At 50.5% G+C, this 11,532-nt stretch overlaps 4 protein-coding genes across 4 annotated transcripts; 2 read left to right on the plus strand and 2 right to left on the minus strand.

The window, feature by feature from the left end:
* Positions 1–451: 451 nt before the first annotated feature.
* GCG54_00005837 (Non-reducing end alpha-L-arabinofuranosidase BoGH43A) lies at positions 452–2,303 on the plus strand (the record flags this gene model as incomplete). The annotated part of the gene is made up of 5 exons (XM_045405853.1): positions 452–591; positions 661–823; positions 876–1,154; positions 1,216–2,217; positions 2,271–2,303. Coding segments are annotated over 5 exons (1,617 nt in total), but the record flags the coding sequence as incomplete, so codon positions are not given.
* A 119-nt stretch (positions 2,304–2,422) lies between these two features.
* GCG54_00005838 (Cytochrome P450 monooxygenase gsfF) lies at positions 2,423–4,056 on the minus strand (the record flags this gene model as incomplete). The annotated part of the gene is made up of 3 exons (XM_045405854.1): positions 2,423–3,116; positions 3,172–3,802; positions 3,846–4,056. 3 exons carry the CDS (start codon positions 4,054–4,056, stop codon positions 2,423–2,425), a joined length of 1,536 nt encoding a protein of 511 aa, XP_045264252.1.
* An 864-nt stretch (positions 4,057–4,920) lies between these two features.
* On the minus strand, positions 4,921–9,210 carry GCG54_00005839 (FAD-linked oxidoreductase apf9; the record flags this gene model as incomplete). Its single annotated transcript, XM_045405855.1, has 12 exons — positions 4,921–5,021; positions 5,074–6,133; positions 6,193–6,397; positions 6,450–6,841; positions 7,304–7,324; positions 7,451–7,782; positions 7,843–8,043; positions 8,098–8,463; positions 8,514–8,780; positions 8,838–8,897; positions 8,955–9,105; positions 9,169–9,210. 12 exons carry the CDS (start codon positions 9,208–9,210, stop codon positions 4,921–4,923), a joined length of 3,198 nt encoding a protein of 1,065 aa, XP_045264253.1.
* A 413-nt stretch (positions 9,211–9,623) lies between these two features.
* On the plus strand, positions 9,624–11,503 carry GCG54_00005840 (Cytochrome P450 monooxygenase apf7; the record flags this gene model as incomplete). Its single annotated transcript, XM_045405856.1, has 6 exons — positions 9,624–9,704; positions 9,763–9,910; positions 9,974–10,033; positions 10,091–10,381; positions 10,435–10,800; positions 10,860–11,503. 6 exons carry the CDS (start codon positions 9,624–9,626, stop codon positions 11,501–11,503), a joined length of 1,590 nt encoding a protein of 529 aa, XP_045264254.1.
* Positions 11,504–11,532: the final 29 nt, after the last annotated feature.

The following is an 11,532-nucleotide window of genomic DNA, read 5'->3' on the forward strand; positions in this document are numbered from 1 at the left end:
TCTTGTCTCGTGCGCATCGTGAGTGGGCAGTTGCATGGTGAACTTTGATTTAGCGACACCACTTAAACCCCTGCGGTAATAGCAAGCCGGTTCCTCGGCTAAGCATCATCGCGAAGACCGAATGGGGCCACTTGCCCAGATTTCGTCCTCTTGTAGCTTAGGATGCAACCGGAAATCCGGGGTAAATTGAGGCTTGCATTTAGCCGTGAGGGGTCACATCAGCAACGTCATTCTCTAGAAGCACCTTATTGAGTGGTATAAAATAGAAACAATATGTTGGCTGTTATCGTGTGTTACATACATGTAGTTTGTGAGTTTGGACGGCAATCCATACGGCTTCAAAGGATACCATGTTCAAACCGCCTTCTTTCCTGGCTTTAGGCCTACTTCAACTCACAGGTGATCCACTTGAAACCAATTGCGCATGTTGATGCTGATTTTTTCTTAAGAACTCGCGAGTGGTCTGATCAACCCGATCATCCCAGGTTTCAACCCGGATCCTTCAATTATCAGAGTCGGAAGCGACTTCTTTCTTGCAACTAGTACTTTCGAGTTCTTCCCGGGTGTCCCCATTTATCACTCGACAGACCTGTGAGTCCAAAGCTGGATTCCCATGTAGCAGTCCCCCAGCCTCTCCAGAACCATTCTAAACAAACCCAGGGTCAAATGGGACAATATCGGGCATGCGCTCAATCGCCCGTCTCAATTGAATCTCCGTGGGACTGCTCCCAGTGGAGGTATTTTTGCGCCCACCCTTCGACACCATGACGGCGTCTTTTATCTCGTGGACACGGCATTTGACATCATTAACCCTCCTGACAATGTGAGTACCTCCAACATGGCGAAGAAATTCGACTTTATTGATGCGATTTCAGGTGACTAGAGTACATCGCTCATTCTACGTTACCACGAGCGACATTTTTGACGAAAACAGTTGGAGTGACCCTACTTACGTTGACCAGTGGGGATTCGATGGCGATCTCTTCTTTGACGACGATGGCAAAGTATACTTTACATCCACGTTCTCTGAGTTCGTCGAGAATGGGAATTTCGGGAACTGGATCACTGAAATCGACATCACGACTGGCGACTCTTTAAGCAACTCTCGACTGCTCCATACCACCACAGTGCCTCCCGAGCTTGGATACCCCTTGGTGCGTATACGAGATAAATTAACTCCCGACATTGATAATATTCTGAGACTGACCTCATCAGACGGAAGGAAGCCACCTTTACAAACTCAACGGAACCTATTACATGATCACGGCCGATTCGGGAACTGAAGCCAGCCATAAAGCAAACGTGTATCGCTCAAACAGTCTTGAAGGGCCATGGGATGGAAACCCACATAACCCTGTGCTCTGGAATGGCGAAGACATGTCCCGACCAGTACTTGCAACAGGCCATGCTGACATCGTCAACGACACCGAAGGCAACTGGTGGGCGGTGTTTCTCGCAACCCGCCCACAGAACCCACGGAACAGTAGTGGTCTCCCCCAGCTGGGCAGAGAGACTTTTCTCTGTCCGGTCACCTGGGACGATGAGGGATGGCCTATTTTCAACAACGGCAACCCCATCACTGAATACGAAGCCGATGTCCTGTATGACCTAGACAGGCCTCAAGTCTGGCGAGACGAATTCGATGGCGGGCTTGTTGATAAGTCTTACTACTACTTGAGAACGCCTTACAAGGACTTCAAAGACTTTGAGTCTAGCCCTGGGAAGCTTCGTATCAGAGGGAATGTCTACACATTGAATGACAGAGAGACTCCCGCAGCCTTGCTTCGCAAACAGGTTGACCTGAACACTACCTTCAGCACAGAGATAAGCGCGTTTAGTCCCGAGAACTGGAGACAAGAAGCGGGGGCAAGCATTTATCTCAGCATTCACTACCACAACGAAATCGCTTTGACCTACTCGAATGCGACCAGCAAGCGGGCAATTGTGGTTCACACAAGAACGGGTATCGATGCAACACTGAACACAACCTATGTCGAGGATGAAGAAGTTGCTGCAGGCGCGCCTGTCAAACTCTTCATTGAGGCGAAGGATTCTGGCTACCGTCTAGGATATTCAACTGGCAGTAGTGACCCCCAGTGGCTCGCCAGTGTCGAGAATCGATGGCTACAGTCTTACGTCGAGGGTTGGCAGAATTTTGTCGGCAGCCATTTTGCGATCTACAACACTGGTACTAAACTACCTACATTGAACTCTGCGGTATGTTGCAAGCGCCTCAAGTCCATGCAGGTGGTAAACTGACTAGAATATAGGAGTTTGAATACATCCAAACTGAGTTGAACTAAGCTCAGACTGAGCTCGAATTGAGCTATTGGATTTCGAGATTGGTATCATACAAGTAGACTAGGACCTTCGTGGCTCGTTTGACGGTAGCTACAACGAGAATGGCGAAGCCCTCCCAGCATCATATTTGTAGAGTCTTTGGCCGTCGCTCGATGTTGATCCACATATCCTCGTAAAAACTGACGCCACCCTTGACAACGTATCGTCCGGGATCAGTTCTGTTAACGGCCTCTGGCTTGAACCTTCGGAACAGCTGCAGAGGGGCCTTCGAAAGTTCCATCATGGCCAGGTCGCGCCCAAGGCATACCCTCGCACCGTAACCAAACCCCATGTTGTACTTCAGCATTTCTTTCGTCTTCTCTTCGCTTTCCAGCCATCGTTCGGGTCGGAAGACTTCTGCATCAGGCCCAAACACCGCTTCATCACGATGCACGAGCCATGGATTGCAGGTTAGTTCGGTACCTTCGGGAACATGCTGTCCAAACAGCTGCACCCCTGCTCCTGCGATTCGAGGGAAAATGTTGGGTGCCGATGGATTCAGACGTAGTGTCTCCCGAACACAGGCTGTGTAGTATGGGCAGTGAGCTTGAACTTCGGCATACTGAGGTATATCTGAAAGATTGCCTGCCCGTGTCTGCGTGTCAATCTCTTCCATGAGACGCTCGTAGACCTCCGGATGTGTCAATACGTGCATCATGAAGGCCTGGAATGCCGTTCCAGTAGTATCTGCGCCGGCAAGAAGAACCAGCAGAATTTCTGCCTTGATATACTCTAGGTCGAGTGGCTCTCCCTTTTCGTCTCGAGCCTCAATGAACCTTGACACAGTTTAGTATCGAATTCTGGTATGACCGTTTTCATCCTGAGGCTTACGTTTGAAGTAGATCAATCCGGCCGTTTGTGGCCCCCTTCTCAATATCCTCAAACCTCTTAGCAATCAGACGGTCTCGAAATCGCATCAATGTGCCAATCCCAGAATCTTGCTCGGGTGTCGCCACCAAGTACTTCCCTAGGAAGGTGCTTTTCACCCAATTCGTAAATGGCCAACAGCGGGCCATGATTCCAAATGGCACGAGTCCGTCATGGAAACCTTGAATGAGTCCTTCAACGTCCTTTTCTTGGTCGATGAAGCCGAAAGCTTGGCCAAACCCAACATCTGAGACGATGTCGTATACCAGGTAGACTGCCCACGGTGCAAAATCTAAGCGTTTCCCGACAGAGGCAAAGTTGTTGTCAAGTTTTGCTATCCAACGATCGATATGCTGGTCCAGGAGCGGTTCCATCTTCTTGATGTTAGAGAAGGCGTAGGGTGCGGCTGCAATCTTGCGGTAGCGAGCATGAACTATATGATCTTGCATGTTGAACAGAGATTCTGTCTTGCCGAACGAGCCAGTGATGTAATGCTGAGACTTATTGGCATTGCGGTGGTATATTTCAGGGAGTTTTGTCGCGTCAGTCACCAACAGCATCGTCGGCGTTATACGCATGATAGGACCTTGGGCACCTAGTCAATTATGGCGTCGGAAAACACCGTCAACAAAACTCACCATGTTTTTTGTGAAGCGCTTGAAGAGTCTGGCACTCATCTTGCTTGACGTTGTGATATGTGATCCATAGTCTGGTGACCGAGCCCCAAAAGGGCCCGGGAAATTTGGCTAAGGGGTGGAAGAATCTGTAGTAGACGATCTGATAGACCACGTTCCAGGCGATGTACGCCACGACGAGCAGGAGAAAATTCGCAACACTCAAAATTGCCATCATGAACGATGCGGCAGTAGGTGTGTAATCAGAAACGTTTCTTTGGCCAAATTTCTTTCGAGTTTATTTCTCAAATACCAAGCGTTGGCGCTCGCCCGAGCAGATAGCACATGATGACCAGGGGCAGTGGGTACGCCAAAGGATTCATCTGGTGGACCTTCACCAACGCCTCTGTCTCGATAGGTTGTGCAATGCAGTGACGAAAGATGCCGCGTGAGGTTGCATCGTGTCGGAGTAGACCTTGCAACAACCCCGCTCGTGGGCAACATTGGCTAACCGAAGTCCCTTGCAGACATGAAGTAATGACGATCGTATCACAGGTCCTCTACCGGCAACCAATGAAGGATTCAGATGCTGAAAACGGTGTCCAATACCGTAGGTACTCAGTTAAAGGAGAATCCCCATCTCCCCTGTCAGACTAATCAGACGTTTTGCTTTGGTTTCTCTTTAACCCGCTCGGTGATTTAGTACTGAGCCGACTAATCGGGGCCTGATTTAAACCTGGCGAGCAGGGGGATGCGGATTCTCCTTTAACTGAGTACCTACGGTATGGTGCGGTGACTTTGCCAGCCACGAGGCTACGGGCAAACAGACCATATTTTCTTCAGGGGTTAGATGCAGCAAAGTGGATGTTGAGGGCGCAGGCTCGGACTTGAACCGGTCGGCCGCTTCTGCGGGGGCACAGTGAAGTGGATCATCACCGCGATGGAAGATGTTGGAATCACGGTCTTCGAGGAAACCGGCTGCCAGCTATCTTTTGTTCAGTACCTTGCAAATATACTTGGGTACAGAATTGAGCTGTCTAGAGACAGGTGCTACACTACTAAAATAGGTAATAAGTTAAAACTATTGTACATATGAATTTTACGCGTGATCTGGTTGGTTCTGTTGCACCCTTGCGTTACCAGCAAGCGCACATGCCTTCGGCTCCACCATTGCGACCGTTACAGCGGCCTTCTCGAGAGCTGCATCGGCGACACAATGCGCCGCTCGCTTCTTGATTCCATTCATCACTACCGACACAAGTCTGGCAGTAAAAGACCCCAGATGGATCATACTTGGTTTTGATCTCAATCAGTTGCTTCCAATTTGAGGAGTAAAAGTCCTCCTGAAAATTCGTGTCGCCCCAATCCGCTTCGTTCATGTAAGTTCCAGTGCTTGGCGAAAGTTCCCGATAGACTGGGAGTACGTTCTGACGGACGTCGTCGAAGAGATCGATATTCGATGACACAGAAAGCTCGCCACTGAGAATCGGTCTCTCAAAGATGTCGAGAATGACAGCATCGTACCATCCAGGCTGAACCGCGGATGACTTGTCTCGCGTTTCTTGCGCCGTCTGAAGACCATGGTGAACGATGGTATGGAACACGGCCTTGCCATCCTTTCCAGCCATTATATCCATAGCTTTGCGAAGTTGATCTCGATTGCCCTCCAACGCTGATTTTCCCAACAAGCGAGAGGCCAGGGCTGAGACGCCGCCCACAGTTGCATCTGTTCCTGACTTGTTGGCGTAGTAAGCACCATAGTCTGTGTACGCCTTCTGCGTAATGGAAACAGTGAAGCCGGCGTCTTTCAGAGGGGTAATCTTCTCTGCGATGGGCTTGAACAACCGGGTCGCCTCTGCTGCGTCGTTGCCCAGCGTAGTGAAGGTCTGAGTGTAGAAAGTAGAAAAGTTGCCGCCGATGGGCACTGGGCTATTCATAGCCCAGGCGCCGTAGCCGGCGAAGCCAACCTCTGACAGATAAGGATAGGAAGAATAAATATCTGTCATCGCATCGATGAACTTGGCCGAGGCATTTGCGCTTGTTGACGCGGTGCCGATAACAACGTCGATGGCATCAATGTTCTTGGTAGGGTAGGTCTTGACTGTCATCTGTGTCACGACCCCGTAGGTACCACCTCCTCCTCCACGGATGGCGTAGAACAGATCAGAGTTATTGCAAGGGCTTGCAGTCACTATCTCTCCAGATGCCAAGACGACCCTTGCGGACAGGACCTGGTCGGCACCGAGCCCATAGAAGCGAGTCACCGGGCTGTGCCCGCCTCCTTGTGTCCAACCGCCAGTGGCACAAGGTCCCTTGATCGTTGTCAGTCAATAATACTGCAAGTACAACAAGATACCAATGGCGAACATACCCTGTTGTTTCCACCGACGACGATGAGATTCTTCTCGAACGCAGTGGGGTAGATATCGGACCACGAGTAGGCTCCAGTGATTGTCAATGCGCTCCCTTTCCAGTCCGTCTTGGGACAATCGTTTACGACCTGGAAGTCGTCATGGAAATTGAAACCTTTTCGATAGTTTTGCAACCAAATGGAAAGGCTACCGTAGCCGGTCGACCTTTGGTTTGTTGTTAGCTTGGCCGGGTTGGACTTCATTCGACCTAGCTGACCTTTGGAGGAAGTCATGGCCCGTAGACTTGATGACGACACGAATGTTATTCTTCTTGGCGAACTCGACCGCCTTCGAGATATGCTCCTCGTCGGTGACATTGACAGCAAATACTGGGGAGTTTCCGATTGTGCAGTTGGCCGAGGGGGCATTGGCAGTGAACTGAGCTAGTGGACAAGAGGAGTTGAGAGGATAGTCATAGCCGATGGGCTGAGATGCTTGGAAAGTCGCCGTGCTCCAGCCCTGGGTGACCGCTTCACAAGCGGCGGCATCCCGATTGGGTCCGGCATAACACGGCGCCGCAGGTGGGGCCGTCTGGATGAGGTTTCCGGCGATGGAGCTATTGAATCGGCCCCACTCTTTATCAGATGGCCAGCAGATATCATTAGGGGTCTGCGTTGCGGTCGGATTAGCATGGATAGCTGTACATAAAATGGCATGTTAAGTAAACTTCTTACACATTTGCATTGGCCAGAGACGAGAGGAATCAACGCGAGTAGCGTGATGTACGCGGAAGTAAGCTCCATAACTGCAGCACATGCAGCGGCCACACAACGTCGCTGAGAGTACCTTACAGCTGGTTGAGCTTCACTACCTGCAGCTTGTGGGAAGCCTTGAACCCAAATCTGTGCTGAAAGAACCTATTTCATCCGTTTACCTGCATGAACACCCAATCAAACGGAATATTTCGCAATTACCGAGTGAATGAACGCGGTGTTCTTGATGCGAATGGGGCTCCACAGGGAATGATGTGAGAGCTGACGTGAGATTTTACAGGGGCAATCGCAGTAACTAGAGCCCCCAGCCACAGCGGCTGGTCAATGCGACCAGGCACGCCCTCAGAATGCAACTCACCAAGAACTCGAACTCGGCCTTCTGATCACAAGTAATAGACATCTGCGGCCAACGATAGAGAAAAGGTGATTTGCGCTACAACAGGCCAGATGTTGATGTCAAGCACTTAGAGAACTACCTAGACTGGAACCGAAGCCACGGTCCAACCTTGGCGGATGTAACATGATCCCACATCTGGAACTCATTCACGTTGCCAGTCGACCCACCAAACGACTTCTGATCTTTTGTAGACCTGGTGAAGTCGAACCTGTAAAGGATATGCGCCAAAGTCAACGTGATCTCATGATACGCAAATCCCTTGCCGACGCAGCTGCGAGGTCCACTCGAGAAGGGATAGAATGCTGTGCGTGCCAACTCCGACTCTTTGGTCGATCCGCCCTCGCCTACAACCCATCTTTCAGGCTTGTACTCGAATGGAGAATCGAAGTAGTCGTCGTGGTGATGCAGACTGTAGATCCCAGTACCAACATCGATTCCTCCTGGAAGGGAAAGAGATCCTATAGTCATACCTCCTGGCCGGACCTCTCTCCAAAGCGCACCTCCTACAGGTGGCGACATTCTCAGCGCCTCATCAATACATGCTCTTAGATAATTGCATGAGCTAAGCTTGGCCCCGATGCGAATGTCCTCCACACTGTCAAAGGTCGATCTGATCTCATGACACAGCCTGGCATATGCCCTGGCATTTCCACTGAGGTAGAACAAGGTAGCTGCCAGTGTCGTCGAAGACGTGTCCGATCCTGAACCACTGTCAACGTGAGGCCCAAAAGGCGTTTGACAGGGAATGAACGTACCGGCAACCACTAGTGTAGCTGATTCTGCTCGTATCTCAGACTTGCTGAGTGTTGACTCGCCGTCCGGGTCCTTGGCTGTTTCAAGATATGAGAAGACATTGCCATTGTCAGAGAAGGAAGCCTTTGCTCTGCTTTTCAGGAGAGAACCAAGGAACCCGAGAAACTTGTTCCTGGACTTGATTGACTCGGCGAACAGATATTTGTCGACCCTTCCGAGCGCAAGACTCGAAGCTTGGACCAAGGCACTGATACGGACATTGGATGCCTCCAAGGCTGACATAACAAAGCGGTACTTTGGTTCTCTGAGGGCATTGTATTTCATGCCAAAGATGACCTCTGACATGATATCGAAGGTGAAGTAGTCACCTTCATAAGTTAGATTCAGGCAATCTCAAGAGGCAGTCGTGGAAACTTACACTGGTGAGACATGTCCAGTGCCTCAGACCCAGAGCTCGATGCCTGAGACTTTGCATTGTCAGACAAGTTGAGACAAAGTGTCTCTATGTGACGGAGGAGGATAGCTTCGTAGGCGCGCAATTGTGCATCAGAGAAGGCAAGACTCAGGATACGACGTCTGCGTGCATGATCTTCTCTGTTGCGAATTGTCAAGGTATTTGGGGCACTGTGAACGAGTGCCTGGTAGGCCTTTGACTTGATGACATTTGCACCATGGGAGCTGATTTCTGTACCCAAGCTCAGGTTAAATACAGTATGAGAAGAGGGATGGAAACGGTACATACCCCGGGCAGCCGTGCTGCTGTTGATAAGTAGGCGAGACGGCGAATAGCGGACAACGGGGCCTTCGAGTTCTTGTTAGCGGGACGTACTTAACAGTTACGATGGTCGACGTGACTTACCGTATTTTTGATGACATCTGTACATGTCAATATGAAGCGTTCCCCTCCATGCGTGATACGCGGCATAAAGATTGGTGCATCTTCCCAGCAGCGGACCTGGGTACGCCGCCAATGGGTGCCAGACAAGTTGCTTGACGAGGAAAGCTACAACCTACGGGAAATATCAGCCACAAACCCCATCAAACGGCCAGTAAATCTGCAGAGATAAACTTACGAAGGTAACTGCTGCAAATGCAGCCAAACTTAGATAACTCATTCTTGCGACAGTTTGTGAATCAGAACGATAATGGAAGCATTCCGCCGAATCTCTGGTCTTCGGAGACGCTGTATCACCGCGGGTTCCGCAGAATGGTGAATTGTCTCCTAAGGCACAGCGACCAGCAAACCACTTACAGGGCGGTCCATCGTTTACAGCGGGTGAGCCACCAGCCTGCAGCCCTGATTTCGGCCAAGCAAGCGATCTCCGTATGTGAGTCAGGCTCACGTCACGTTCAGAAAGAGCAGTTCTCTACGCGGGCTGCCCTGTGCAGCTGGGTGGCTCTAGGTGGGAGGATCCCTGTCGGAGCGCTAACAAACACCCCGCGGGGAAGCAAATGCGCTGTTGGCACTGAAAACGCATGTGTTACTGCTCGCATCCTCGTTCAGGGTCTTCCAAATACGGCGGAAACCATGACGAGCGTGATAAACTCATACCTGGCATTGCTGGGCCAAATCTTCACCCTGGCTGCCGGGGCGGGTTTCCTGGCGGTTGTAAGTGCGCAATTTCAAGGTTGAAGCTGGATGTTGAGCGCTAATAGATCACACCCAGGTGGCTCTCTGTGTTTATCGCCTCTACTTCCATCCCTACGCCAAGCATCCTGGGCCCCTCTTGGCGAAATTGACCAGTTGGTATTCTGTATACCACACCTATATTGGTGATCTTCACGTTGACATCTGGCGTTGTCATGAGAAGTATGGTAAGTCCAACATACTGGGCTGCAAACCAAATAAGATACCATGTTGCTAACACGCCATAACAGGGGACGTTGTCCGCTATGGTCCCAACAGACTATTGATCAACAATGAGGCAGGATTGAAAGGTGAACAGTTGTCACCGGAGAGTCTCATCGAATAAATTGTGTCTGACAGAATTGTAGGTATTTATGGACACGGCAAAAATGTCCGAAAGGCCAAGTCGTACCATCGCATTTCGTTGGTTAAGGGTGTGGAAGCAACCCAGAGTGTTGTCGACAAGACCAAACATGGCAAGCTTCGAAGAATTCTCAATCAAGGACTCTCGGATTCGTACATTCGAACATTCGACAAAGAACTGACAGATCTCGCTCGCTTGTTTTCGTCAAGTCTGGGATCAAGCAAGGACCGCTTCGTCCCTGACACTGACGCGACTACTGACGGATGGACATGCGCCAAGAACATGGCCCATTGGTGTGAGTTGACATTTAGCTACTGGGGATAATCGACTTGCACTAATTTCGCCCAGGTGACTATTTCACGTTTGACGTGACGTCGCAGCTGGTTTTCGGGAAGTCGTATCATCTTTTACAGAGCCCCGAAAACCACTGGGTTGCGGATGCTATCCTGGGTCAAATGCGCCGAGTGAGTTTTCTGATGCAATTGCCCGAGATGGAGGACATGAAGTTGCATAAGATTTTGTTTCCACACGCACGCAAGAAGGCACTTCGATTTTCTATGAAAAGCAAAGAGATCATGGAAAAGCGAAAAGAGTCTTCTGACGCTATCACGAATGACCTATTTTCAAAGCTTCTAGCTGCCAAGGACCCTGAAACGGGAGAGTCGCTCTCCCAGTTGCAGTTATGGGCTGAAAGCAACTTGCTAATTATTGCTGGTAAGAACTGCTATGAACAACGACGCATGATAGCCAGTGTCACTGACAGCATTTTCTAGGATCTGACACCTCCTCAACCGCAATGGCCGCTCTTTTCTTCTACCTGTCTAGATATCCCGAGGCATATGAGAAGGTCGTCAAGGAGGTCCGGAGCACTTTCCGCTCAGCAAAGGAAGTTTCTCAAGGACCCAAGCTGTCGGCTTGCACGTATTTGAGAGCTTGTATAACCGAAGCTGCCCGTTTGTCACCTCCAGCAGCCGGGGCAATGTGGCGTGAAGTGCAGGATGGCGGTCTTCAAGTCGGTGACCTTTACGTCCCAGCCGGGTACGACATTGGGACTGGTATCTACTCTATCAACCATCACAAAGAGTATTATCCTCAACCTTTCAAGTTCTGGCCCGAGAGATGGATCCCAGAGATTGTTGGGGAGGAAGCTGTCTCAAAGGCGAAGTCCGCGTATGGTACGTTCTCTGTTGGACCAAGAAACTGTGTTGGGAAGGGGCTTGCCATGATTGAGATCTCGCTGGCGATGGCTGCAGTCATCAGCGAGTTTGACTTCCGCCGAGACGAGACAGGGATGGGCAGAGTCGGGGAAGGCAAGGGAGATTTGAAGGACGAGTATCAGATCTTCTGGGCTTTCACTAGTATGAAGGATGGACCCTTTGTGCAGTTCCGGCGGGCCGAGGCTGTCGGTCTGCATTGAGGTGCCCCAGAGGTAGCAAATTTGTAGAA

This window comes from Colletotrichum gloeosporioides (assembly GCF_011800055.1).
Source record: "Colletotrichum gloeosporioides strain Lc1 chromosome Unknown consensus_47, whole genome shotgun sequence".
In the NCBI taxonomy this organism is placed as follows: domain Eukaryota; kingdom Fungi; phylum Ascomycota; class Sordariomycetes; order Glomerellales; family Glomerellaceae; genus Colletotrichum; species Colletotrichum gloeosporioides.